Raw genomic sequence first — 27,112 nt, forward strand, 5'->3', positions numbered from 1 at the left:
GAATGTACAGGAGGAAGTAGATCATCACTTTGAGTGGTGTCATACCAACAACTTTGTGCTCAATATCAGCAAAACCAAGCAGATAATTGTAGACTTCAGGAGGAAGTTAGGGGAACACAATCCAGTCCTCATCAAGGGCTTAGTAGTGGAAAGGGTCAAGAACTTCAAATTACTGAGTGTCAACATCTTCGTGGATCTGTCCTGGAGCCTCTGTGTTGATGCAATCAGAAAGAAGGCCTCCCAGCAGCTATACTTTGTGAGGTGTTTGAGGAGATTCTGTATGTCACTGAAGGCTTTCGTAAACTTCTACAGGTGTACTGTGGAGAGCATTCTGGCTGGTTGCATCACTGCCTGGTATGGAAGTGCCAACTCTCAGGACAAGACAAAACTCCAGAAGGATGTTACTTTAGCCTGCGACATCACAGGCACCAGACTTCACCTCATCGAGGACATCGACATGAGGCGCTGTCTTATAAAGCAGCCTCTATCCTCAAAGACCCCCATCACCCAGGCCATGTCCTCTTCACTCTGCTACCATTGGGAAAAAGGTACAGGAGCATAAACACAAGCACTCAGCGGCACAGAGACAGCTTCTTCCCCGCTGCTATCAAATTCCTGAATAATCAATGAAACAAGGACACTGCCTTACTTTTTGTGCATGATTATTTTAATTTTTTTTATATTATTGTTGCCGCAAAACACCAAATTTTGTGACTTGTTTGACAATAAGTTCTGATTCCGACTGGTATCGCCCCCTAGTGGTTTATACCCACTCTTCTTAACCAATGTATTTATTCAAATATTGTGAATTACACCATAAAGGCTGTGAGATAAAATTATTTTTCATTATTGTTCACTGGTTAAAGTTAGTTTCATTTACTGGCTAAATGAAATGAATAACCATATACTTGAGAACGATGTGTTCATCTTATGTATCATGTGCAACAACTGGAATGCAAAACCAGGCTGCTGAATAACATACCAGTTATAGTAGCAGCCAAAATTGGTTCCAGACTAAAACCTTATCTTTGTTTCTTTCCCCAAAGATACTGAGTACTTCTAGCACTTTTTGTTTTCATACATTGAACCCTACATTTGTAGAAACTTTTAGGACTTTGGCAAATTTAAGAAACAGGATTAGAAATTCTGTTTTACAACCACATCCCATTACTGCAATTTTTGGATTACCTATGATAGATTTGACTTATTTATCTCTTCCTGCGGATCGTATGATTGCTTTTCTTACACTAATGGCTAGAAGATCTATACTATTAAATTGGAAAGAGGTAAATCCTCCCACTGTTTTCCAATGGTTTACCCAAACTATACTATGTTTAAATTTAGAGAAAATTAGAAACTCTGTCTATGAATCCCCTTCTAAGTTTGAGTTAACCTGGCGACCATTTATTCAATATTTTCATTTGTGGTGAGTTGATCTGGCTCTGTTTTCTTTCTATGATTATGTATGATAATTGGGCTGTAAGATGAGATCGGAGTGATCGGCGTGGTTTAGCTATATCTGTAGGTTTTTTTTTAAAGTTTTTTTAAAAGTTTTTTTTAATTCAGATTTGTTTTTTCTTCTTTTTTGGGGTTTTTTTTTCCTCTTTTTTCATATATTGTTATTAATTATATCTTTTTTTTAGAGATAGTTCACACCCTAAACTGATCAAAATTTTTTTAATGATATATTTTTATTCTGTAATATTATTGTTTAATATCTCTGTATTAATTCATTACTTACTATGTATTTTTTTATATCTCTTTGAACTGTATGTGTTTATAAATTATAATAATAATAAAAAGATTGAAAAAGAAAAGAAAAAAAAATAAATAAAAAAAAAAGTAAAGAAAAAAAAAGAGAAATTCTGAACATGAAAGTCAGTGCTATGAACTTAAGGGAAAGATAAAGAAAACAAAGAGGGGAAAGAAATGTTGGTGGACTGGCCACCATTGGACAAATCAAGTAGTTTCAAAAAAGTTATTGGCAAGAATAATACATTTCAAAGGTCCATGTAGTATTGTTTTACTAAATTCAGTAAGTTATGATTTTGCACCTTTGGAGATAATAATACTATTTCAGAATTAAGGGAAGAATCTATTTCTCATAAAGGCTAATTTACAGAAAATCACATTATCAAGTATTTCATTGATATGAACATGGCAAAGAAAGTTCACACAATCTGGTCATTAAAGGAGAAACCTTTGTACAAAACCACTGCAGATATTGTACTTCTCTATCTTTTTTATGTATAGACAGCAAAGTAACCAAAGGCTTAAATTATAATAATGACATTCCTTATGGGTGTTGCAAATATTAGAACATGCTGGAATGATTTAGCAATAATAAGTGAGGTACTACAAACAATTGGAAAAGTGCAAAACAGCGAGCTCTGTATTTGATGCACACAATTTCAGTTCTTGCATTCAAAATATTTCTCATAGATATTTGGCACAATGTATCTACGATGAAACAATAAAAAATGAATTCAAGAAATTAAATTTATTATTAAATTCAGATCCACTACTTATGCCAGTACAATGCAGCCTGCTTGATTGCCATCCCATCCACCAGCTTAAACATTATTACTAGAGCAGACCTACATGCATTGCCACAGCAGTATGTCTAGATTTCTTTGGCAGCAGTTCCAAACCAACAACTTCTGTCAGTTTTAAAAGAACAAATGCAACTGGGAATGCTGTTGAATCAAAATCCAGGATCTTACCATACAATCATACCTTCTTAATTTGGATTATAGTGATTCTCAAAGCCTGCTCCTCCAGCTTTTCACAGCCAATACAGTGAACGAATAATAAATGAATTACAGACATATAGCCCAATCTCTGACAATAAACATACTTGAATCAAAACATATCCCGTTCTTTGGAATTCTACCTGGTCACATCCCCTTTCAGCATATTGTGTTGAAATGTTTCTATAAATAACATATCCCCTATGAATAAGCCATTTGCTGGGTCAGGTGATATTAGTTAACACCTGTGACATTATTCACAAATGAACAAAAGTTTACCACGGATTATCTTATTCTTTCAAAATAAGACAAAGTTATATGTAAGACTACAAATCTCTAATGGTTCATCACTACATTTTATGCTTCAGAAATTTTAATTAGATCTGAAATTAGAACAGACATTTTACTTCGAATTTTCCTGCATGAAGAATTCAGAAATATAAGCAGTGCTGATTTTTCAGTTCTCCAAAAAGAGTTTTTTAAAAGAACTGGCATAACATCAAGTTAAAGTGATCACTTCATGCAATGAAAATCTTAATAGTTCTTGGACAAATCATAGCCCATCCTGCACACTTAATGCGTGTTAAGATATAACAAGCTATTACATCAAAAAATGGACTGTCACTCACATCAAAAGGTCATAAAACACATTTTAACAGCACAGTTCAACAATCTTGATGACACACAGACCAAGACAAACTTAAAGCACTAACGAGCTACTTGTTTAAATCTAGACATTCCCACACAAGTAATTAGATAGATTTAAGTGCACGTCAGACTAGTACAACAGCAAACTGTCAGTCCATGAAAACAAGTAGCTCACATCCATGGAGTCTCATCCTTGGATTTTTTCCTTTTCTTCACTTCCTGCTCACATCCTTCATTACTGAACGACTCACTACGCTGTGAGCTGGGAACTGGGAGAAAACTATTAAAGGTACCACTGCTTTGTTTGAAGGTGCCTTTTATCCACCGACTCATCATGTCATCTTTCTCTCTATCTGGGGTTTTCTCATCTTCATTTTCAGATACCTCGCTGGAATCCTGAACATCCTCATTTATTGTTACTGCTTGAGCAACCAGGACAGGAGAAAGGGTCCTTCGAAAATATTCCGCTGTGTAAGTATCACTAAGGAAAGTTTCTTCAGGTTTATAGCTATGGAAGAAGAGGTAAATTAGACAAGGAAGGAAAGGATCGACTATTAGAAAGTGAGGTAACAAGATTTACAAGGTGAGATAAGATCAAATAAGTTATCTTTTCACATTTACAATAGATTAGGTTAAATATTCTGAAGAGAAAAAATATTGTTTTTCTTTGGAAGTATTTTGGAAGCAGGGTTTAAAAAGTAAACCAGTAATCACAGCAAAACCCTGCCAACAATGAGTGTGGGCTAAACCTGGGTTTATCACTCCCTACACTTGCATCCATTAACCTTCAGGAGCCTGGCTAATTGCAGATCTGTGTGAAGACCAATGTGTGTAGACAGGCCTGAGCAGGTGGACATCTGCCAGCTCTACCTCCATGCCATGCTGTTGCTTTCTCTGCAGTCTTCGAGGCCTGTGAAGGGAATAGGGACTGCTAACAGTGTGGGCCTCCCTGACACATTTCAAAAGTGTGGCTTTGTTCAGTTTCCATCTACCTCAACAACCTTCAGGATCACATCCAAAGCTTCCACACATGCAGGTGGGTGCAGGATAGTGGGGTATTTGGTTGCCAGATGCAGCAATGCCATTTTTTTTGTCCACATTTTCTGATGGACTGATGATTCCTCACCTGATACAAATGTCAACATGAAGTCCGAGAAAGGGCAACAGAACTACCCTGATGTTGTCTCACCTCCCTCCCTCCTCACCAACTGTAACGATCTCCCTCCCGCAGGCATCAAACATACCCAATGTAAGCTTTGAGAATCAGAGGTCATTTTGAACTTGGCAGCACAGGGATTCTCTCTCCCTCTCCTAGTTCCCCTGAACGCAGTAAATTAAGCACTGGTTAACAAACTTCCAGAGCTGAAAACTTGCCTTAAATTTACCGACCACTGGCCATGCTGGGTAAGCTCAGTTATGCAATGGAGACCTGGGCTCTTGATTATAAATGAAGTGCTTGTTCAGACACCTCTTGTGGGCCAAAAGAATCAGCAGTAGTTTTCTTGGCTCTTCATAGGTTCATCCTTCCCTTAATCATTTCATTCCACTCTACCCCACCCCAAGGATCCCCAGCGACGGCCTCCAACAACCGACCTCGTCAGGCAGCAGCCTATCAATTTTGGCTGACTTCTGGACAGGAACCTGAAGAAAAATTACTCTCTTGTCCAGTCATTAAATCTGGCGGGACCCCAACTCTGCCAGATTTCCCCACCCTGCCCCCACGGTTCTGCTCCCTAAATATTAGACCCATAAATCTTTTACATCTTCTGCACAGAAGAGTAATGTCTGAGCTTCGACCAGAGCGTACTTTTCTCTGAAAATGACGGGTTCCCACAGGACTCTCTACAGGAAGTATCCGGAAACAGAGGGAGATGCAGCAAAAAAACACGGGGGAAAAAAAAAACACAAACAGAAACTCATGATGGATTAACTCAGGAGAGGTAGGAAAGGAATTCATGATGAAGTCTAAAGTTGCCATGTATATTTTTGCAGGAATATGACTGGTTTATTTGAACAGAGGTTAGATTGTTCCACGGCGTTGAACTGTCATACTTGGTACTCAATATAAGAGCAGTATTTTTATTATTATCCAGAATGTGTTTGAGGTTAGTCGATGTTATGTGGCTACAAATGCAGTGCACTTTATATGGAGACTTGCTGACCGATTGCACAACTATTACTTTCCTATTCCTTTGCTGTGCTGCTGTATTTTACTTGTACGGTATTACACCATTCTTTTTTTAAACCAAGTCCATATTATTCTTAGCCTCATTTGATGAAAATTCAATTTTAGTAAGTTATCAATTGGAGAAGTATTGGCTGGAAATTATTATCGTTGATCCTAGATTAGTTAGACTGAAACTAATATCATCCAGGAATTGCAATACTCCATCTGCTTGGTTTAATGTCAAATAGATCAGAGGCAAAACAAAGTTGTGCAAAGATGCCAACAAATACTCCTTAAAATAAAATGTTAAGAATGATGCAAATCTCCAACACAATACCACTGAAAGTTCTATTCATCTGGACCAATTGCAAAGAAAAATCATTTTTTGTAGGAAAAGTTTGCCACCGTTCCTTTAAATATCAGCTTTGAGTCACTCTCATCTCTGGGTCAGAAAGCTGCGGATTCAAATCCCATTCCAGGGGTTTGGGTATAGAATTCGCAGCAATACTGAGAGGATGTGGCGCTGTTGAAGGCGTTTCCTTCCAAACAGAGTTTCTGAGGCCTGAGTTCCCTCTCACATAGAGGTGAAAGATCAATAACACCATCCCAAAAATGGGGCAGGAGAGTTAGGTGGAAGCCCCGGGCAATTCTTTTTTCCATTATTGCTGTTATAACAGATTGAATATTTTCACTTTAGTATTATGAGGAGATTGCTGGCTCCACATATCCTACATTTCAACAAAAAAATAGTAGGGTCTCAGAGCGCTCTACAAAAATGTAGTTTACCGCCTGTGAAGCACTCTGGGACCCTACTTTATATCTTTGTCTTCACTGCTCCATGGATTGTCACCATAATGCAAGTGATTAAAGAGTGAATCCTAATGAATGGGAGACAGTTTTGCAATCAATAGACCATCATGAACCTCGAGACCAATCTGCTTAGCTCTGGCTCCTCCTAAATGGTCCAAGCAATTGAATTGATTAATGGAGTACACAAGGCAGCAAAGCATTCTGTAATTCATTACATGAATGTTGTTAACATGCTCAACTTGCTGCTCTCTTTCAAGGGAGAATGAATGGTTATGAACTCATTGTCCAAACAAGTATTGTGTGAAGCTCATTGTGGCAGAGAGAAAGTGGTGGATGGGGAGTGGATGGGGGGGAAAGTGGGTCAATGGGCAGAGGGAACTGGGGGCGGCATAATCCCAATCGGTGGATATGCTAGCTATCATGTGATAGGTTGGAAGTAGTGGCATTTTGCAGAGAGTGGGGAAAGTATGTTGTTGGATCAGTGATCCATAAGGGAGTCAGGGGCCATTGGCTGCCATCAGCAATCAGATAAATGTTGAGGAGGATAAAAGAGAGGTTAGAATACTTTTACTGTGCCAGCAGAGATAAAAGTGCAAAAATTCCAAATGTTATCAAACCAATCACTTCAAATTATCATACTGAGCCACTATTTCCCATTATTCATAAACTGCCTTCCACAAACATTTGAAATGAACCAATATGTCAAACTCCTAGGATAAGAATAAACTCCAGAGGGTTATTAGCTCACCCTGAGACATCACAGACACCAGATTTCACTTCTTCCAGGACATCCACATGAGACGGTGTCTTAAAAAACCAGCCTCTATCCTCAAAGACCCCGACCACCCAGACCATACCCTCTTCACTCTGCTACCATCAGGAAAAAGGTACAGGGGCCTAAAGACGAGCACTCAGAGGAACAAGGAGAGCTTCTTCCCCGCTGCCATCAGATTCCTGAATAATCAATGAACCAAAGTCACTGCCTTACTTTTTGTGCCCTATTATTGTTATTTTTATTTTATTTTTTATAGTAATGTTGTAAGATGGTTATAGTATGTATGTTTACACTACGATACTGCCACAAAACACTGAATTTCATGACTTGTTCATGACAATAAATCCTGATTCTGATCCTGATTCTGAAAAAAAAAGAAAAAACAGCTCAGAAAATAAACATGACCTAACTGAACTGAAAACAGGTACACATATCCAGACTCAAGTGAAGTGGTTGCACTGGCAGTATAAATGGATGGTGCAACAATGTCTGGACTGCAGTGTGGCTCATTTTTATTGTGTTATTGTTGAAAAAACACATTGAACAAATTATACTGCAGAAGGCTGAAGTCTCTATATAGCAAAGTTATTTATAATGCTGGAATTAATGAATAAAGAGCTGATCATACACACAATTTTTTAAAGACCTACAGCACGGTTACAGGCTATTTTAGCCCATGAGCCCTTGCCACCCAAATAACCTACAATGCCCGGTAGATTTCAAACAGAGGGAGGAAACCAGAGCCCCCAGGGAAAATCCATGCAGACATAGGGAGAAGGTACCAACTCCTTACAGACAGCAAAGGATTCAAACCCCAGTCTCGATCGCTGGCACTGTAATGGTGCTGTGCTAACCACATCGGCAACTGTACTGCCCACCATGCTGCCCACAATGAGTGGCCTCAAACGTCATGTTAAAGGATCATGCTTATTTGAAGCTCCAAACAGCACATGCTCAAGTGTTCAAACATTCTCTCAATCTAGAGCAGTTGAAAGAAAGCAAAATGTACCTGATCTCATTCTGGGAGGCAAGAATTACCTCACTGCCTGCAGGGACTCGGGACCTATCTCCCATTGCAAGGTCTTGTGAGTTGAGAATGACTGCTGAAGATACTGAGGGTAAGAGATGACAGGTGTAGGCTTTGATGGTGCAACTATCTGGTTCTTCATTTGCCTCACTGCCCGAGCCAGCCCTGCTGATGCTTAACTTCTCCCAACGCTGCTGATCTATCTCCGTTACTGGGCCAAAATGCACAAAGCGCTGGCAGCTCAGTGAAGCTCTCTTGTTGCTTCTTGCCCTACGATAGGCAAGGTCATCCTGAGCTGCTTTCCTTACTTCAGTTCCAGACTTTGGATTCACTTCAGAACAATTTCTGATTGACTTGGAAGATTCCTCACTGCACGGATTTATGGAGAGTGGAGAAAGATGAAAGTTAGAAACAGATGGCAAATAATTAATCTTTGAACTGACTTTGGTTTCAAAAAATTCACCCCCCAAAATAATCATCTATCAAGCCTTCTCATCCTTCTGAATATAAGGATACTCAACTTGTTATATTATTTTTTTTATAGCCACACAGTTAACAAAAATAAAACTGTGCAAAACTGGAATCATCAATTTTAAAGTATTTTCTAAATGGTGAGAAACTTGATACAGTAGATGAGTGAACAATTAAAGCAGTGGTTCTTAATCTTATTCTTCCCACTCACATGCCACTTTGAGTAATCCCTATGCCATCGGTGCTCTGTGGGGGATTGCTTAAGGTGGTATGTGAGTGGATAAAAAAGGTTGAGAACCACTGCTCTAGACCTAATTGTTACTGAAATCTTTTGCTTGAGAAAAATGATCATTGGCCCATTTCCTCTGGAGTTATGAAACCATGCACATAACGTGTCAATTAGGTACAATTAAAACAGTGGTTTTCAAACTTTTTCTTTCCACCCACATACCACCTTAAACAATCCCTTACAAATCACAGAACACCTATGGCATAGGGAATACTTAAAGTGGTATGTGGGTGGAAAGAAAAAGTTTGAAAACCACTGAATTAAAACATAACATTTCTAAAATCTGATGAATTTGAACCTCAAGAGGGATGAAATAGAATGGATTAGAAGTTCAGAGTTCTGGCTGCATCGCTTCTGCAGTCATGAAGTCAGCTCTAGAGCCTTAGGAGGACATACTGCCCTTGGAAGGAGTGTAGCATGGGTTAACTCAGTGATACTAAATCTAAAAGGGTTACATTATGAGCACAAATTAACAGACTATGCTCAGAGTCTCCACAGTATAGAAAATTAAGGGTTGATTTAATTGAAACATTGAAGATGATTAGAGCATTTGTTGGGGTTCAAATAGAGAAACTATTTCTTCTGGTGGAAGAGTTCAAAAGAGTGTATAAAATTAAAATCAGGATTGGGCCATAGAGAAATCTGAAATTAAGTCCTTTAAAAGTTGTTAAGGCTGGGTCAAACAATGACTTCAAAACTGAGAATGGAATTTTGTTAGCAGTTGAGAGTTATGAAAACATGAATAGAGTTAAGATGTAAATTTACAATGATGGTCAAACAGGCTGGAGTAGATGAAACGCCTCCCCTAATGTTGTGACATTAGCTGACTGGTTTATTTCACTGTCTACCAGTACGTTGCATTCACCGATCATTTAACATTAGATCTGTCAGATCTGCATCGAGAGTACAACTTCAACAAAATCAAATGTAGCCCAAAAGCAGGCAGAAACGGAGGTAAAAATATTACTGTGAAGGGTCAGAAAATAGTCGTGCATACTTGTCAAGAGGTGAAAGAAGGGGAAAGTTAGGGAGAGTTAGATGCTAAGTAATTTTATGCCACTTCCTAATGCATACACAATGGCAAACACAGAGGTCTGTTGGAGGTCAAAAATCTGTCCTCTTGTTTAAAACTGGTGCACTGCCTGAGAAGAAAACAGACTATTTCTGTATGAGTAAACAAGATTTATTTAGAAGGTTAAGAGGTAATGTGCCCCTTCAGTAACATTGAGGAATTCAGGAAATTTACTAGATAACAGGTGTGCATATCATTGAATCAGACAATATTGGAGGGTTTTATTTTGTTGGTATAAAAGTGTATACATCCCTAATTTAGTTGCCTATTTGACTGGCTGAATTAACCTAAAATATATTTGCATTTCAGGATTTGCTATTTGGCTTTCCTCAGAGGCTACTTAATATTAAAAAAAAATTATTAAGAGAAACTTAAAGGGTTGTGATCAAATTAACTGTTGTTGGCGCTTTAGGAATGTTGGATGGAACACAGAGAAACATTTCTCTTGAATTTTCTCTTCAAATTCACAATTATTTTATTATATGGCACACAAATTTCTCTTTTCTTCAGAGGTAATGCTATACAGTAATGACTATCAACATGTTTCACAGATATTTTAACAACGGCTCATCAGAGTCTTCTATGATGATGGGAAATCTTATTACACACACACTGCCAAGTGTTTCTGCCTCTCCACAGCAGCCAACTCAGTGGAAATCAACATTGTTTTTAAGTGTTTATGTTATTCCTCTATGGATACGGAACAGTTGGGAACAGCCCTGTTTACTTCACTTAGTATCTTTATAATTAGCACAGAAACAGCAAAGTGCTGAAACCATTAAATAAATATCCTTGAAATGAAACTGATTCTGAACAAGTAAAATCACCCATTGGTGACTGGTCATTTTTTGTAAAAGAAGGGTCAGTGTTCTTTGAAAAAATAATATGATGTCGTGCTTAGACCATTTTTTTCCTTGAAATTAAGAACAATTTGTTGGTGTCAACATTGCACTAATAGTCACTACTGGATTTAATCTAGTCAGTTTAAAAATTAAAAAAAAAACATTATTTACAAGTCGTTGAGGATTGCCAAAGGTAATTATTTTTTCATGTTCAACCTACTTTATATTTCCAATTACACAAGTATGAGCAGGAAAACACCATCAGGCTCTTTGAACTTATTCCACTATTTAACAAGTTCATGGTTGACCTGTCCAAAGACTTGTCTGCATTTACCTTCCTGTTCGCTGTCTCCCTTAATTCCCCTGTTCTTCAAAAATACATACCATTTGTATGTGTCTTAAATACATTCAATGAGGCAGCCTCCACTGCTTCCTTGGGCAGATCATTCCACAGATTCACTATTTTCTGTGAGAAGCAGCTCCTTCTCATCTCTGTCTTTAGATTAAAAGTCTAAAATTCAATAGGTAATTAATATGAAAAAGTACAACACAAGTAGAACAACTCAACAAACGTGGAGGTCAGTAACAACCTGGTATCAGTGGAAAGTTGGAGTCTTTTCCACATCTCCATATCAGCTGATGTGATAGAAGGACGAACGAAAGTGTGAGACTCTTGCCGACCAGCAAAACCAACCAGGGACTTTCGCCGAGCCAAATCGTCGCGCTCAATATCTGGGGCTTTCATCTGATTTTCTTCTTTGAGCACATTATTATGTGGTGACTTCATTTGCTCGCAGACTTCCTGAGGGATACTAACTTTGCTCTCGGCGGTCAGAATGCGACTTTTGCTGAATAATTTTGCACCAGTCAGCAGAGGGGATAAAGAAGCAGAGCATAGTGAGAAAGCAGAAAATAAATAGCTTAGTGAAGGTTCATGGTGGGCATCAGATTCCCCACTAAGTTAGGATGGGAACACAGAGATTGTTAGTTGCACAATATTGGGAATGAAATCATATGAAGTTGGATGAAAGAAGGCAAATATTATCAATTATATAACAGACTTGTAATGCTATGACATTTATTTCTTCTGGTGTAGGAACCCCAAACAACAGGATATAATCTTCAAATTAAACCTGTGACATTAAACCTGTAAACACTCTCATAGTGAACAATTTTGAAATCTTCCTATTAATTTTTAATTTAGAGATACAGAACGTCAATAGGCCCTTCCAGTCCTGAAGCCCACGCCACTGAAATACATCCACGTGACTCAACAACCTACTAGCCCCTACACATTTGGGATGTGGGAGGAAACCAGAGCAACCGGAGGAAACCCACACAGACAAAGGGAGAACATACAAACACCTTACAGACAGTTACAGATTTGAACCTGGGTCGTTGATGCTGTAATAGCATGACACTATCATGGCGAGGCTATCTGTGCCACCCAATATCTTAACATTGGCATGGACTAGCTTATTCTTAAATGAATCTAATTCATAACTAGGCAGTAGATATAAAAGTCAGAATTGAAAGCAAATTACAACATTGACCTGCACCATGCAAAGAAGATTAATATTAATGAATTCTGGCAATAAAACTCTAATCTATGTGATAATCTATTAATATAAGTGCTCTGTGGTTAGTAAGGAATTACTTAAGGTGGTAAGTGAGTGAGAAGAAAAGGCTGAGAACAAATGAAATAGATGCTGAAGGGAGCCACTGCAAACATGGCCTGGAATGGTTTGTGATGGAACTTTTAGGAATGTTCACTATAGCCCAACAAATTTATTATGGTGTCTAATGTTTGCTATTTAGGCTTTTCTCACCCCTAAATCTTTGCATCTGTGAGCCTTCCCTCCAATTTTTCTGATGACCTTTGCTGTGTGTGTCATCTCTGGAGTCATTGGAATTCACCTGACAGTATTTATTCCAGTAGTCAGGAGTTCTGGCTGCTCTGTGGAATCTTTATTCATTTTGGCTAGTGGTCCATATTTGGGCCTTTGTTATCCTGAATGGAAATTCTATTTCAATGCCAAAACTTTAAGAAATAATATGAAATTCATAAAGAATGTTACACTGCAAAAACTTTAAATGTAATGAATTAATCAATGAGCTATATATAATGGTCCCTATCATAAAAACATTTTAACAAGAGAAATCAAAGAGGAAGATTTAAACATGAACAAAATGACTAATGATGCTCATTGAACAACCAGGCAAGAACATTACCATCCATTTCAGATAACTTCCTACTTATTTTGCTAATAGAACATAGTACAGTACAGTACAGGCCCTCAATGTTGTGCCAACCCATATATTCCTAAAAAGGTACTAAACCCTCCCTACCCCACAACCCTCTACTTTTCCTCTGTCCATGTGCCTATCTAAGAGTCTCTTAAATGCTTCTAATGTTTCATCCTCCACTACCATCCCTGGCAAGACATTTCAGGCACCCACAACTCTCTGTATTAAAAAAAACTTACCCCTCATGTCTCCCCTAAACATCCCTCCCTTAACTTTGTACATATGTCCCCTGGTGTTTGCTTTTCCTGCCCTGAGAAACAGGAACTGGCTATCCACCCTATCTATGCCTCACATAATCTTGTTGACCTCTATTAAGTCTTGTCTCATCCTTCTACACTCCAAAGAGAAAAGTCCCAGGTCTGGTAACCTTGCCTCATAAGACTTATTTTCTAATCCAGATAATATCCTGGTAAACATCCTCTGCACCTTCACCCCACCCCCCAATAGCTTCCACATCCTTCCTACAATGAGGTGACCAGAACTGAACACAATATTCCAAATGTGGTCTTACCAGAAATTTGTAAAGTTGCAACTTGACTTCTATTTCTGAACTCAATTCCCATATTAATGAAGTTTAGCATCCCATATGTTTTTTTAACTATCCTATCAAACTGTGTGGCAACCTTGAGGGATGTACAGATTTGAACCCCAAGGTCCCTCTGTTCATTCAAACTCTTAATTAACCGACCATTAATCCTGTACTCAGCCTTCTGATTTGTCCTTCCAAAATGCATCATCTCACACTTATCAGATTGAACACCATCTGGCATTTTTCTCCCATCCCTGTATCCTGTCTATATCCCCTTGTAACATTCAACAAACTTCAGCTCCATCCACCACTCCTCTAACCTTTGTGTCATCTGCAAACTTACTGACCCATCCTTCAGCCTCTTCATCCAGGTCATTTATAAATATTACAAAGAGCAGGGATCCCAAAACAGATCCTTGTGGTACTCCACTAGTCACCGACCTCCAGGTAGAATACTTTCCTTCCACTACTACTCTCTGCTTTCTTCTTACGTCTATTTTTATATCCACACACCCAAGGTTCCACTGATCTTGAACCTAATGACTTTCTCGATGAATCTCTCATGGAAGACCTTGTCAAATCCTTTACTAAAATCCATATAGACCACATCTACCACCCTACCCTCATCAATTTCCTTTGTTACCTCCTCAAAAAACTCAATTAGTCTCGTGAGGCCCGACCTTCCCTTCACAAAGCCATGCTGACTATCTTTGCGTAGACTGTACTTCTCCAAATGCTCATAGATCCTATCCTTAAGAATTCTTTCCATTAGTTTACACACCACTGATGTAAGACGCAACGGTCTATATTCCCGGAATTCTCCCTATTACCTTTTTTTAAACAAGGGGTCTACATTTGCCATTTTCCATCCTTCGGCACCTCCCTTGCAGCCAAAGAGGACTGAAAGATAATAGCTACTGCCCCAGCTATTTCTTCCCTCACTTCCCACATCAACCTGCATCTGGACCCGGGGACTAATCAATCTTGATGTTTTTAAGAAGATTCAACACTTCCTCTTCCTTAACTTCAATACTGTCCGGCACACAAGCCTGTTCTGTTCCAACATCACTCTGATCAAGGTCCTAATCTCTTTCGAATACTGAAGCAAAGTATTCATTTAGGACATCCCCAACCACCTCCGCCTCCAGACACATTTTGCCTCCTTTATCCTTTACCAGCCCCACCTTCATTCTCATCATCCTTCTGTTCTTCACATACGCATAGAACGCCTTGGGGGTTCTTCTGAATCCTACATGCCAAGGCCTTCTCATGCCCCCTTCAAGCTCTTAAAGGGCTCATGAGAAATATATGGTAGCCAGGAAGGAGCTTAAGAATGGACTTAGAAGCTCCTTCCTGGCTACCATATACTTCTCACGAGCCCTTCCTGTTTCCTGCTTCCTATATCTAGACTAGTTGCCTGATCTGTTTCATCAGTCACGGCTCCCTTTTCCTACCATCTTTTCCTTGTCACAGTGGACTCAGTACAAGTGGTGCCTAAATTTCCTCCACATTACTTCTGTGCTTTCAACCTTGAACATCTGTTTCCAATTTACTTTCACTCATTCCTGCCTCATCCCTTTATATTATCCTTTCCCCAATTAAGCACTTTCTAATTTTGTCTGTTTTTATATTTTTCCATAGTTATGCTGAAGCTAAGGGAGTTGTGATCGCTCTCACCAAAATTATCCGCCACCTGACCAGGTTCATTACTAGATCCAGTATGGTCTCTCCACTCGTTGGCCGGTCCACATACTGGGTCAGGAATCCATTTTGAACACACCTGATAAATTCAGCCCCATCCATCCTTCTTGTAGTCAGGAGGTGCCAGTCAATAATAGGGAAGTTGAAATCACCCATAAATGGAACCCTGAATTTCCTACACCATTCCAAAATCTGCCTGCTTATCTGCTCCTCCATGTCCCAAGGGCTATTTAGGGGCCTATAGATTACTCCCATCACACTGATAGCTTCCTTCCTATTTCTCATGTTTTGCAGAGAAAAACAGTGGTGCAGAGAGGTGCTATAAGTTTGTTATACCATATGCCATGACCATTAGGCCCTGTACCTAAATGCAACAGCACCTGAGACCCAAAGCACCAATGCAGGAATTGCAAAGGAAAATAAGAGGGTCATCCAGGATAGCAATAGGTCTAGGTTCATAGGTTGAGATCAGTGGATAGGCAGATTGGTACATAGCATAATTGGAGTAGATAGTACCATCTTTCACCGATCGCAGGGACATATCAGTACATTGGAGTGTGAACATTTGCAGAATTAGAGAAATGTAAGATAATCTACTTGTGTGTAAGTAACTTGACGTAACAATCCTATTAAACCACAATTGTTCTGAGAACAGGATGTCATCTGAGACAATTAACTATGCTATTGATGTGAGCATGACTCACGTGCCACGTTAAGTTTCTGAAGGGGCATAAATTGACTCAGAAATTATTGCAGTTGGGCAGAATGATGATGTACAGTGCCAGTCACCTGGGATTGTTCCAAACTTCTGCTGATTTTGCATGCTTTCCCTCTGACTGTGTCACGTTCTCCAAGTGCTCCAGTTTTTAAAAAAGATCACATCCCCAAAACTTGCTGGTAAATGGATTAATTGAGGCATTGTAAAATATCCCTACTCTAGATGGTGGCAATTTGATGGAATTTATGGGGGGGGGGGGGAGAGAGAGAGAGAGAGAGAGAGAGAGAGAGAGAGAGAGAGAGAGAGAGAGGAAGTGGTGCGGGAGAGGAAGAGAAGACTTAAAGGAAATAAGTGGGGAATGGTATAATGGGAATGCTCTGAAAGCTATCATAAATTTAATGGGCTGAATGACCTTCTTCTATGTTGTAAGGCAATATATTGAAAATATGTTTTATGTGAGCCACATGGAGAAATTACGGCATCATGTATACAAATAACTGAGCCATGAATTGACTTCAGGTAGGCAGCAGGTAGACTGCATTCACTGACAAATCTACAGCCCTGAAAAAATAATTTTTCTTCAGGGTATTTACTTATTCCAAAGTGAGTACATGAGTAGAAGTGCTTGTGAGTACATGAGTAGAGGTCTGCACGTGTGTGTGTGTGTGTGTGTGTGTGTGTGTGTGTGTGTGTGTGTGTGTGTGTGTGTGTGTGTGTAGACATAGATATATAGAGATAGATAGACATAGAGATAGATATATAGTCATACATTTATAGATTATTGGTTGTAGATAATTTAAAGCACACCTCTCCATTTTCTGCTCTTGTCTTTGTGAAGCTCTTTCAGCTCCACATGAGGAATGTTTGATACTCTCCCAGAGCTCCCTATCCTTCTTCGTGCACTGCCCAGCTAAGAAATGGTTGACCACCAACTTGGGCTTGCATTGATGGATCTGAGCCTTCCTCAAAGCGAAGTCGTCTTTCTCGAGATCTGGGACTTTCTGTTCCTCCTCCTCAGACTCTGAATCGGTGTACTGACAGCTTGTTAAAAAAGTATTCTCTCTTCGAAGGATGATATCTGGAGTGGTTTGCCCACTGCTTTCCTGCCGTTGTTTTTGACTACCACATAGAGGTGAAAATTCATGAATATTTGTCACCCAAAAGAAAGAAAAAGCTGTTAGCATCACTCACTTATAAAGAATCAAACCATCAGTATTTTTAAAGATTTTTTTCCATTATGCAGTTTTCCACAGATGATCCTCTGCAACTTTAATTCCACTTTATGCACAGGAAATTGGTGACACTGTGCTGGATGCTATAGCATTGTTGGGGCAGAGCTTACAGGAAGCAATTTAGAAAGTTTATCACTTGTGATTTCTGTCTTCTGCTTCTAATTGAGCATTGACCATAGCTGCTTTCTGTGCAAGGATGCCACAAAATCTTGGAAAACTATACTCCTAAGTTTTTAAGGACTCCTCAAAATTTGGTATGCTACTCACAGCTAAAAACAAATTGTAAGGGTCTTGATAAAGGATGATTCAATCACTGATAAGAGTTAATGTCAATCAGTTTAAATTATACTAAATACATACAGAAATTTATTTTCCCCATAGATGTTAATCAAATACAGCAATCTGTCAATGCAATAAAGCACATGCACTTCAATAAACGGGTTATGGTTCAGTCTCACTGCAGGGTAGATCATGGGGCACAACTGTGAATAACTGGACCTCAAAATCAAATCTTATCCAACAAAGACAGTAGGAGAAAGGGTGGTACTGCATACATCCTGGGGCACAGGGACAACGAGGTCGATGCTTGCAGTTCATTATAATATGCATGTTTGCACCTCGTGCTGCTAATTGAGGTAATTAAGCAGTAAGGGTAGGCAAGTGTGAGTAGGTAGGTAATTGGTCTCTAAACACTGCTCATATTCTTCCAGAGGATAGTACCTCCTGGCTGGAAACTGCCGAGAAACTGCAGAAACAGGGTTGAAAGGGATCAAACAGAGGCTGCGCTAAGGACTGAGTCAAAGCAGTGGATACGAAGAGTGAAGTCCTTTACCCCACCACAACCATATCCTCATTCCCTTTCACAGCTTCAGCACCATCACCTCCTCTTGGCTGCACAAAAACAAACCTCTACCTAGTGTTGAAGAGTATCACGGAAGTGGTTAAAGCAGGAATGAAGCCTCTGTGACATGTCTGCAATGCTAAATGTAGTTTATTAACCTCATCAGTGTGTCAAGGTACAAATGCTCAGACTTCCAGATCATTTGCTCAATTTCTCCTTCTATAATCATCTTACTTCCATACACATTCCTGCTCCCATCTGGATGGTTGCTCACACAACACATCTTAGCAACTCTCTCTTTCACACAGCCAAGCTCGCTTCCTTGAGCCCTTTCTCAAAGCAACTTTATGGTTCTTTGAGAAGGACATGCAGAACATAAGAAGGAGGCTGCAACTAGAGGTAGCTGTGTCTTGCTGTCATAGAGGAGAGAAGCTGGTATCCAACATAACCTACATTACAAGTTGCTACTTTCACCATTAGACAATGCAAGGAGGAACGATTAGTTTTCCTGATGTGCCAAATGTTCATAAAAACATAAAAAAAAAGCAGGCCATCCAGCCCATCAGTTGATAGGCTCATCTCTGTTCCCATATCCATTAATTCCCCTACTATGTAAAAATATAGGACAAGACAGGCTCAAAGAAAAATGGTCCTGTGACAAAATCAATAGTTGTGTGTGCAGGAGAAATATGATAGGATGTCATGGTTACCAGCTTCCAAAGACAAGAATATGTACTAGGGCTGTAACTAAGTGGCTAAAATGAGACTTCAAGAGGCCAAGCTACTGAGGATAGTTGAGGGTAATTGATTGGGAAGTTCTAGACAGACAGGATGGCCTGCAGGGTTTGCTTAGTGCAGGAAAGAGTTCACCTTCATCTTGTCTGGTCCCGTCATGCAAAGCATAGACACTGTTCTGTCTACTGTGGAGCAGGATGATTATAGAACCTCTACTGATAGCCTAGTTTCTAGCCCAGCTATGCCTTGACTCCCTGATCCAAAGGCAGACACACCAGAAATCTCTTGTCAATAATGGAGACAGAGATAGCCCAGTACCAACACAAAGCTGTCGCCACAGGTGACATGAGACAAGCTTGGCAAATATACAAATGGCCAAGAAACATTAATCAGCAGTTTAGAAATATTTAACGGTGACTAACCCATATGGAATGGATAAGCAATTTGAATCATAGTTACTGGCACCATATAATCAATGATTATTACAACAAAAAATCAGATGCAGAGATAGTTCAATGGAAAAGACCCTGCAAGAAACATTTATTTAATTACAAGCTAGATCAACCCAATCTAGTTTACTCTCAGCACAGAATAATCTTGTGCTCAGTTCCATTATACCGGAGGTGTCCAAAACATACTGTATATAAATAAGTGGATAGAGAATAAATACTGTATATTGTGGTATATTTTAAAACCATGGGATTCTTACAGTGTGCACAAATGCTCAAATACGTTATTATCCTACATTGTATTATGGAATACAATTACATTACAATAATTACAGGGCCCCATTTCCATAAAATAACATCTATAATTACGGTTGTTCAAACTACATGATTCATTAATTTAGGATCTGTCATTTGATGCTATATATATGTTGGCACCAAGATTAGCATGCTAAATAAAAAATGAAGTAAGGCTAATACAATACATGTGTTGATACTTCTAGGATTAAAGTATTGCAGAATTTGTATAAAATATCATCTCCTTATTTAAGGAACAATTGCAAAGTGTTGGAAGCAGTTTAGAAAAGATTTTATTGACAAATAGAACAAACAGGGTGTCTCATAAGGAATGACTTGATAGACTATGTATGTAACTGCTGGAGCCGTTGTCATACCCACACTCCTGTTCGGCTCCGAATCATGGGTCCTCTACCGGCATCACCTACGGCTCCTAGAACGCTTCCACCAGCGTTGTCTCCGCTCCATCCTCAACATCCATTGGAGCGCTTTCATCCCTAACGTCGAAGTACTCGAGATGGCAGAGGTCGACAGCATCGAGTCCACGCTGCTGAAGATCCAGCTGCGCTGGGTGGGTCATGTCTCCAGAATGGAGGACCATCGCCTTCCCAAGATCGTGTTATATGGCGAGCTCTCCACTGGCCACCGTGACAGAGGTGCACCAAAGAAAAGGTACAAGGACTGCCTAAAGAAATCTCTTGGTGCCTGCCACATTGACCACCGCCATTGGGCTGATATCGCCTCAAACCGTGCATCTTGGCGCCTCACAGTTTGGCGGGCAGCAACCTCCTTTGAAGAAGACCGCAGAGCCCACCTCACTGACAAAAGGCAAAGGAGGAAAAACCCAACACCCAACCCCAACCAACCAATTTTCCCCTGCAGCCGCTGCAACCGTGTCTGCCTGTCCCGCATCGGACTTGTCAGCCACAAACGAGCCTGCAGCTGACGTGGACTTTTACCCCTCCATAAATCTTCGTCCGCGAAGCCAAGCCAAAGAAAGAAAGGTTCAAGATCAGCTTATTTCCAAAAATGGTCAGGCTCGTGAACCTCCCCATATTACTCTAACCCCAGACTACTTCGGGCCACCCAAGGTCTCCACTGAAATGTCATTTTCTCTTGCACTGACTGGAAATGTGGTTATTTATCTATTCTTTATTTTATTTATCCATTCATTTCTATTTATTATCTCTTTCTGTGGTAATTTGTATTGGTGTATCATACACACCTGTGTGGCTGGAACAAGCAATAATTTTGGTTCATTGTCCTTGGAAATATGATTATAAACTTTCATCATCATCAAGAGTCAAGACTGCATTGAAACAAACAATATCCCTCAGGATCCCAGTAGCAGGACATAGATCCTGATGGTGGATGTGATCCTCCATGATCATACTCAATACCAACGCTCCTCAAGGAAGTATACTCAGTCCCCCACTACATTCTTTCTACACCTACGACTGTACAGCTCCAACACCATATGCAAATTTTCTGATGACATCACGATAGTGGACTGAGTATCAAATAGTGATCAGACAGGATGCTGGAAAGAGATTGAAAGTCTAGTGACGTGGTGCCAAGGTAACAACTTCTCTCTCAACGAAAATGTGATGAAGATGTTCATTGACTTCATGAGAGGGGCCAGAGTTCACACTATGACCACATCATTGGAAAAAGAGAAAATAGCTTCAAATGTTTCAGAATTAATATCCCCAATGACCAGATTTGGGACAAACACATTGACGTGATAGCAAAGAAAGCATACAAACACCTCAACTTTGTTAGAAGACTCAGGAAGTTCAGTATATACCCCTTGCCCCTCAGCAACTTCTACAGATGCACCATCAAAAGCAGACTTATTGGATGCATCACAGCATAGTATGGGAGCTGATCTGCACAAGACTGTAAGAAGCTGCAGAGGTAGTGAATGGAGCTCAGATTAGAATGCAAACTTCCCTTCCCTCCATTGACACCATCTATATTTCACATTTCCTATGAAAGACGGCCAAGACCTATCAATCCCTGGACACACTTTCTTCACCCTCCCAAACTGGAGAAGGCTTAAGAGTGTGAAAGCATGCATCAACAGACCTAAAGACAGTTTCAACCCCACAATTATCAGGCTCTTGAATGAACTCCACAATAGTGTAATCATGCTGCCCTTGCTTGGTGCTAATTAATCTTTCTTTTTATTGTAACTCTGTACTCTAAGTTGTGCTCTTTACATGACTGTATGAATGTTATGGATAACCTACTAGTGTGTTTGCAAATGAACCCTTCTCATTGTACAAGGTACTTAGTGACAAATAAACTTAAACTAAATTAGAGACAAAAATTATGATAATTTTTAAAATAAAAAGTTAGCCACTGATGACAGACGAGGTGATTTTTTTTCTTTTAGATTATCTTGATTCTTTGGAACTCTCTTCCTCACAGGATGGTGGAATGGAGACTTATATACACATATATATTTACTTTAAATGGTATCTTTATGTATATATGTGATTATTTTGTCTTGTGTTTGTGGTCTCGAGAAACACCAATTTGTTGGGTTGTTTATGTAGACGGATGATAATAAACAAACTTGAGCTCCATCATACCAAAGCAGTGGTAGATTCATACTTGAAAACCAAAGAGTGAAATGTTACAGTGGATAGTTGGGATTGCGGAGCTGAGGTTGTAATCAGATACCCCATGACCTTATTAAAAAGCAGATCAGGTTTGAGGGATTATTTGGTCTACCCTTCCTCCTAATTTGCACATTGGTATGTTTGCACAACACTTTTCCTCTAGAATAGTCTTCAATTTTGTAACCTTGTGAAGAATCATGTGTATCAGTAGATATTTGAAACAAGTTTGGTCACATCATTCTCAGCTATAACCCAAAGATGGAACATGTAACCCAAAATTCCAAATTAACTCCCTACGGATGAAGCTTGACATTAATAATATTATTTTTTTTGTAACAAGTGAATGCCTCACTCATCTCCGTTAATTTTGTAATTCATGTTTGTTTTCACTAAGACTAATTTTCTGAATTTGTAACCCCAAATTCAGTTATTGGGAGCATTCTTTAGGAATCTCAGCACATAGGCTTCATCCCCTCTTTAATTTCCATGGTGAACAGTTCCAATATTTGATTTAGTGGCAAAGTTGGAGGTGGTAGTGAGAACCTGTACAAAAATCTCAACATCTTCCTGACATGAAAGCCAAGATGTGGTATTGAAGTGTATATATTAATTGGACACGGAATTATGTTGCTAAAGTAAATTCCATCAAAGTGTTAGTTGTGTAGTAATGTCATGCCAAGATGAGTAAGGCTGCTCTGTAAATTTTTGGATAAGTGAACAGCAGCTTCTTCAGCACAATCTATTGTGATTGAAATATTCACACAGCACATTATCAAGGAATTTGAATACAGTCATGCAGAAAATATTGCTTAATGTGCGTATGACAACATGTCCAAAAATCCAAAGCGAAAATGAACATCAGCCAGCAAACTGGGGTTACGCATACATAATCATGTGCCTCATCACTTATTCCTATTATATCATCTCAATAATTACCTTAAAATAATCATTCAATACCAAAATCCTTAACATGAATTTACAATTTTTAAAATATTTTAATTAATTGTCTTCAAATTTCACTAGATTGTGATCTACTTATGGTGAACTTAATACTTCACATCAAGCTCTAGTTTAAATACTAGGCAAAGTTTACAAAATTTTCCAAAGAAAATCATGCCAATAAAACCCCACTAAGCTAACAACACAACATGCCTTTACTTCACCTCCATGAGAGCTCACAAACATTGCTGACCTGCTGTATCTTTCAGATGCTGGCATGACCATGATACCAGCTTTCTGAATTCTTTCCAGTTTCTTAATTTCTTCTTCATTCTTCCTCTCCCATCTTGTACCTTCCTTGGCTGCACTGTGTCCAGGGTCTTCCACCGGACAAGTTCGTAGCTGGTTCTTGGGGCCACCTGCATCCTCAAAAGCAGCCACTTCAAACTCGACCATTGGCTTGGAATCATTAATCTTTTGAGTTTTGGGAAATGTAGTTGATGGCTCAGCAAAATCTTCACCCTGAGAGGATTCTTCACTGCATTCTTCTTGTATAGGCTCAGGATGACTATGATTATTCAGTTATACAAGATATATTAAGAGCAAAAACATTTAACTTACAATATAAGTCACAGGTGATCACAATCCATTTGTTCTTTATTACTGATATAATTTTAAGTTAATGACCTGTCATCCCAGAAAGTCAGAAATCAAGAATGTACAATTTTGTACAATTCTGAATTATTACAAGTCTGTTGGGATTGTAGCCAACTGAAGTCTTACCATCACCAAACTTCCAAAATGCTAACCATGCAACTGAAATTTAAAACTTTTATGTATTCACCAAATCAGAATAAATATCAAACCTATCTCTTTGAAGGACTATAGCCCATGATGGTTTGCATGTACTTGGGATTTTTATTTCTCGAATACACTGGGAAATGCTGAATACATCCAAAGTTGTAACAATAAAACTCATTCCGCAGACTGTTATCAATTTTACTGCAGGTCAACTATTTCCAAGTGTACTCACGTCAATTTTCTGCCTTGCATTTTATATGAAGGAATCATCTTCATGTTAGAATCCATGAAGATGGCAATGAACCATTTTCAGGTGGGGAAAAAAATCATGAATGTTGTTTGCTTTTCAATAATTGGTAGAAATTTCTAGGATTTGTGTGATGACCTAGTTTAAGAGAACCATTTAGTGAAGCATGAACATCAACTTACAATCACCCCAAAGTATCTAAAAGCATAATGGAATCATATTAAAGTACCTCCATAATTTAATGTGCATGGGATTGTTGCTAATGTTACTTAGTACCTGAAATTCATACAGCATAACTTAAAAATGACAGTTACCTACCTGAAAGGTCGTTCTGCTCCTATAGATGAGGTGGCATTGCTCCAGCTCTTCCTGTAGTGTTCTCCACGCTCAGTCCGCTTTTTTCGGAGAGGTGCTGGCATGTAAGATGTATGATTGTGCTTGTTGGGCAGATATTGGTTAAAAGGCAAGGACGATTTAGGTTCATTACAGGATGACCGTCTGACTGACATATCGTCTCGCTTTACATCAGGTGTCTTCTGCGTCACATCCGATTCAGAATCACTGCCACGGCCTTTAGGAATACCCAAAAAAGGCATCAGAAATGGATCCATCCCTTCACTGTGATCCATTTCATCAATGCTTTAAGTGAAGTTAGAAATAGCACAGAATAACAAAACAATTTGTCTGAACATTTTCCAGACAGTATATGGTAGGAATCTTGAGCTTTTCCTGATAGAGTGGAAGAAGTAGAACTATGCACCATATTTAAAAAGTACTTAGATATCCTATTATAATTTATTGGAATTATAGAAATTTTCGACTAAAGAAAGTCATTTGTTCCACTCTTCGGATGTTTAAAGGGTTATCTCAAACTCTAAATTCAAAATACAGTCATTGTGGCACTTCGTGGGCAAAAGGATAGTCAATGTTTTAGGTCAAATCCTTGGATTAGTACCAAGAATGCAGAGGGATGTCAAAAATATGTAGGTAGGGGTGAGACAGAGGCTGAGAGGTGATTGGCGGAATCAGATGAGGGGAATGGATATGGACAGATGAAGCCAAGTGGGAAAGGGAGAGAGTTCAGGCAGAGTTGGGTAGGTGATAGGTCAAACCAGATAAGGGAGGAACACTGGGCATATGGAACCAGGTAGGGAAGGGGTTGCAATGCAAGTCAAGGGAGAAAACAATCCAGATGCGGAGATATGTTGGTGAGGGGCTGATGGAATAATTTGGGAGATGGTGATGTCTAGGTAACAAGAATGCGGAGGGATGAAACAGGTGAACAAAAGGGAGAGATTCGAGGCAGACAGCTGGGAGTGGAAAAGGATCATATCTAATTACTTATGGTACCTGTGTGCTAGCTGTTTGTGCATCATGTAAGTAGCTATCTTAGAGATGAGCAATAGGCTTTCCTTTCATTTTTTCTTGCCAAAATTTAAAATTTAGCAAATTTATCACATTCTACCTTATTTGTCAGACATCGCACATTCACATCACCTATCCTCGTGTTTGTAGCCTTTTTAAGTTGTCTTCACAACTTACTTTCCTACCTACTTCTGTACAATCTGCAAACTTGGTAGTTTAAACTAACTCCAGCTTTTACTGTATTTTCCACAATAACATTAAAGCAGCATATAACCAAATGTCTTCTGTCAACCTAAGTCTGGTAATTATCACTTCCTCAATACTGCATGTTACTTCTTCAAAGAACTTCAATAAATTGAAGTTTCCCTTCCCTTCTCATAAATCCAGGTCAACTATTCTTGATAATCTTGGATATAACTCTTTCTAAATAGTTTCTCATATTTTCCCTATATTAGCTAATAAGCTAACAGGCCTACATTCTGTTTTCTCTTTTCCTCCCTTTTGGAATAAACAAGTTACATTCAATTCTTTTCCATTCTGATAGAACCTTTTTAGGGAATTTTGGAAGCCTAACACCAAAGTATCAACTATCTCACCAGCTATATCTCTGAAGTCCATTAGAACTCAAATACTTGTCAGCCTACAACTCTAAAAATTGTACAGCGCCACTTCCCTGTTAATTGTAAACTTCTCTCTAATTTCCAATACATGATTTACACTGAGTTTTGTGATACTACTTGCATTCTCTGAAGTGCTCTCTGATCCAACATATTCTTTTAATTCATCTGTCATTTTTTTGTTTTATTGTCATTCTCCAGATTCGCACTAATGTTCACTTTATCTTTTCTATTTTCAATATCTATGGAAACATTATCTCATTGCACACTTCTGCCTAGCTTTGTCTTGTAATTTGATTTGTCCTTCTTTATTAACTTTTTAGTAATTCTTTGCTGAATTTTATGTTATCTCCATTCTTCTGACCCCCATCACTTCACAGGATTTTATACTTTTTAATTATTTTGATTCTGTCTTTAACTCTTTGTTAATCACAGCCCTTTTCTTGTGAATTTTTCTTTCTTTGTAGAATGCCTTGTGTATTGTGCAAGGCATGCAAATGTATCCACATTTCTCAGAGTCAAATCATCTTTGTATATCCCTTGAACTTATTTTGCTTCCATTGAATTTTGGATTGAATTTTCTTTGCCATTTTGCTGCCTGCACAAGCAAACTATAATTAAACTTCCTGCAAGTTAAATCTTCTCATCCAGGCATCCTTTTGATAATTTGTATCTTAATTATGGTCACTACACTTAACTCTAAATCATTGATATACATCATGAATGCCAAGGAACTATTTATTGGGGCCTGTAGAATTTCAGTGGAAACATTCTTTCTGTCAATGAAACTACCTGTCTACCATTGCCTTTGCTTCCCAACTGATTTACTTCCATCAGCCACTTCAGTGTCTTGCTGATT

The 27,112-nt window shown here is 38.9% G+C and overlaps 1 protein-coding gene across 2 annotated transcripts in view; it reads right to left on the reverse strand.

The window, feature by feature from the left end:
* limch1b (LIM and calponin homology domains 1b) overlaps nt 1–27,112 on the reverse strand; it is a 415,809-nt gene that overhangs the window by 101,932 nt on the left and 286,765 nt on the right. For both annotated transcript variants that reach the window (XM_069924806.1, XM_069924805.1), the window contains exon 8: nt 24,590–24,842. In XM_069924806.1, coding sequence (XP_069780907.1) covers nt 24,590–24,842 — 253 coding nt within the window. The remainder of the gene's footprint in view (nt 1–24,589; nt 24,843–27,112) is intronic.

Source organism: Narcine bancroftii, chromosome 3 (assembly GCF_036971445.1).
Source record: "Narcine bancroftii isolate sNarBan1 chromosome 3, sNarBan1.hap1, whole genome shotgun sequence".
Lineage (NCBI taxonomy): Eukaryota > Metazoa > Chordata > Chondrichthyes > Torpediniformes > Narcinidae > Narcine > Narcine bancroftii.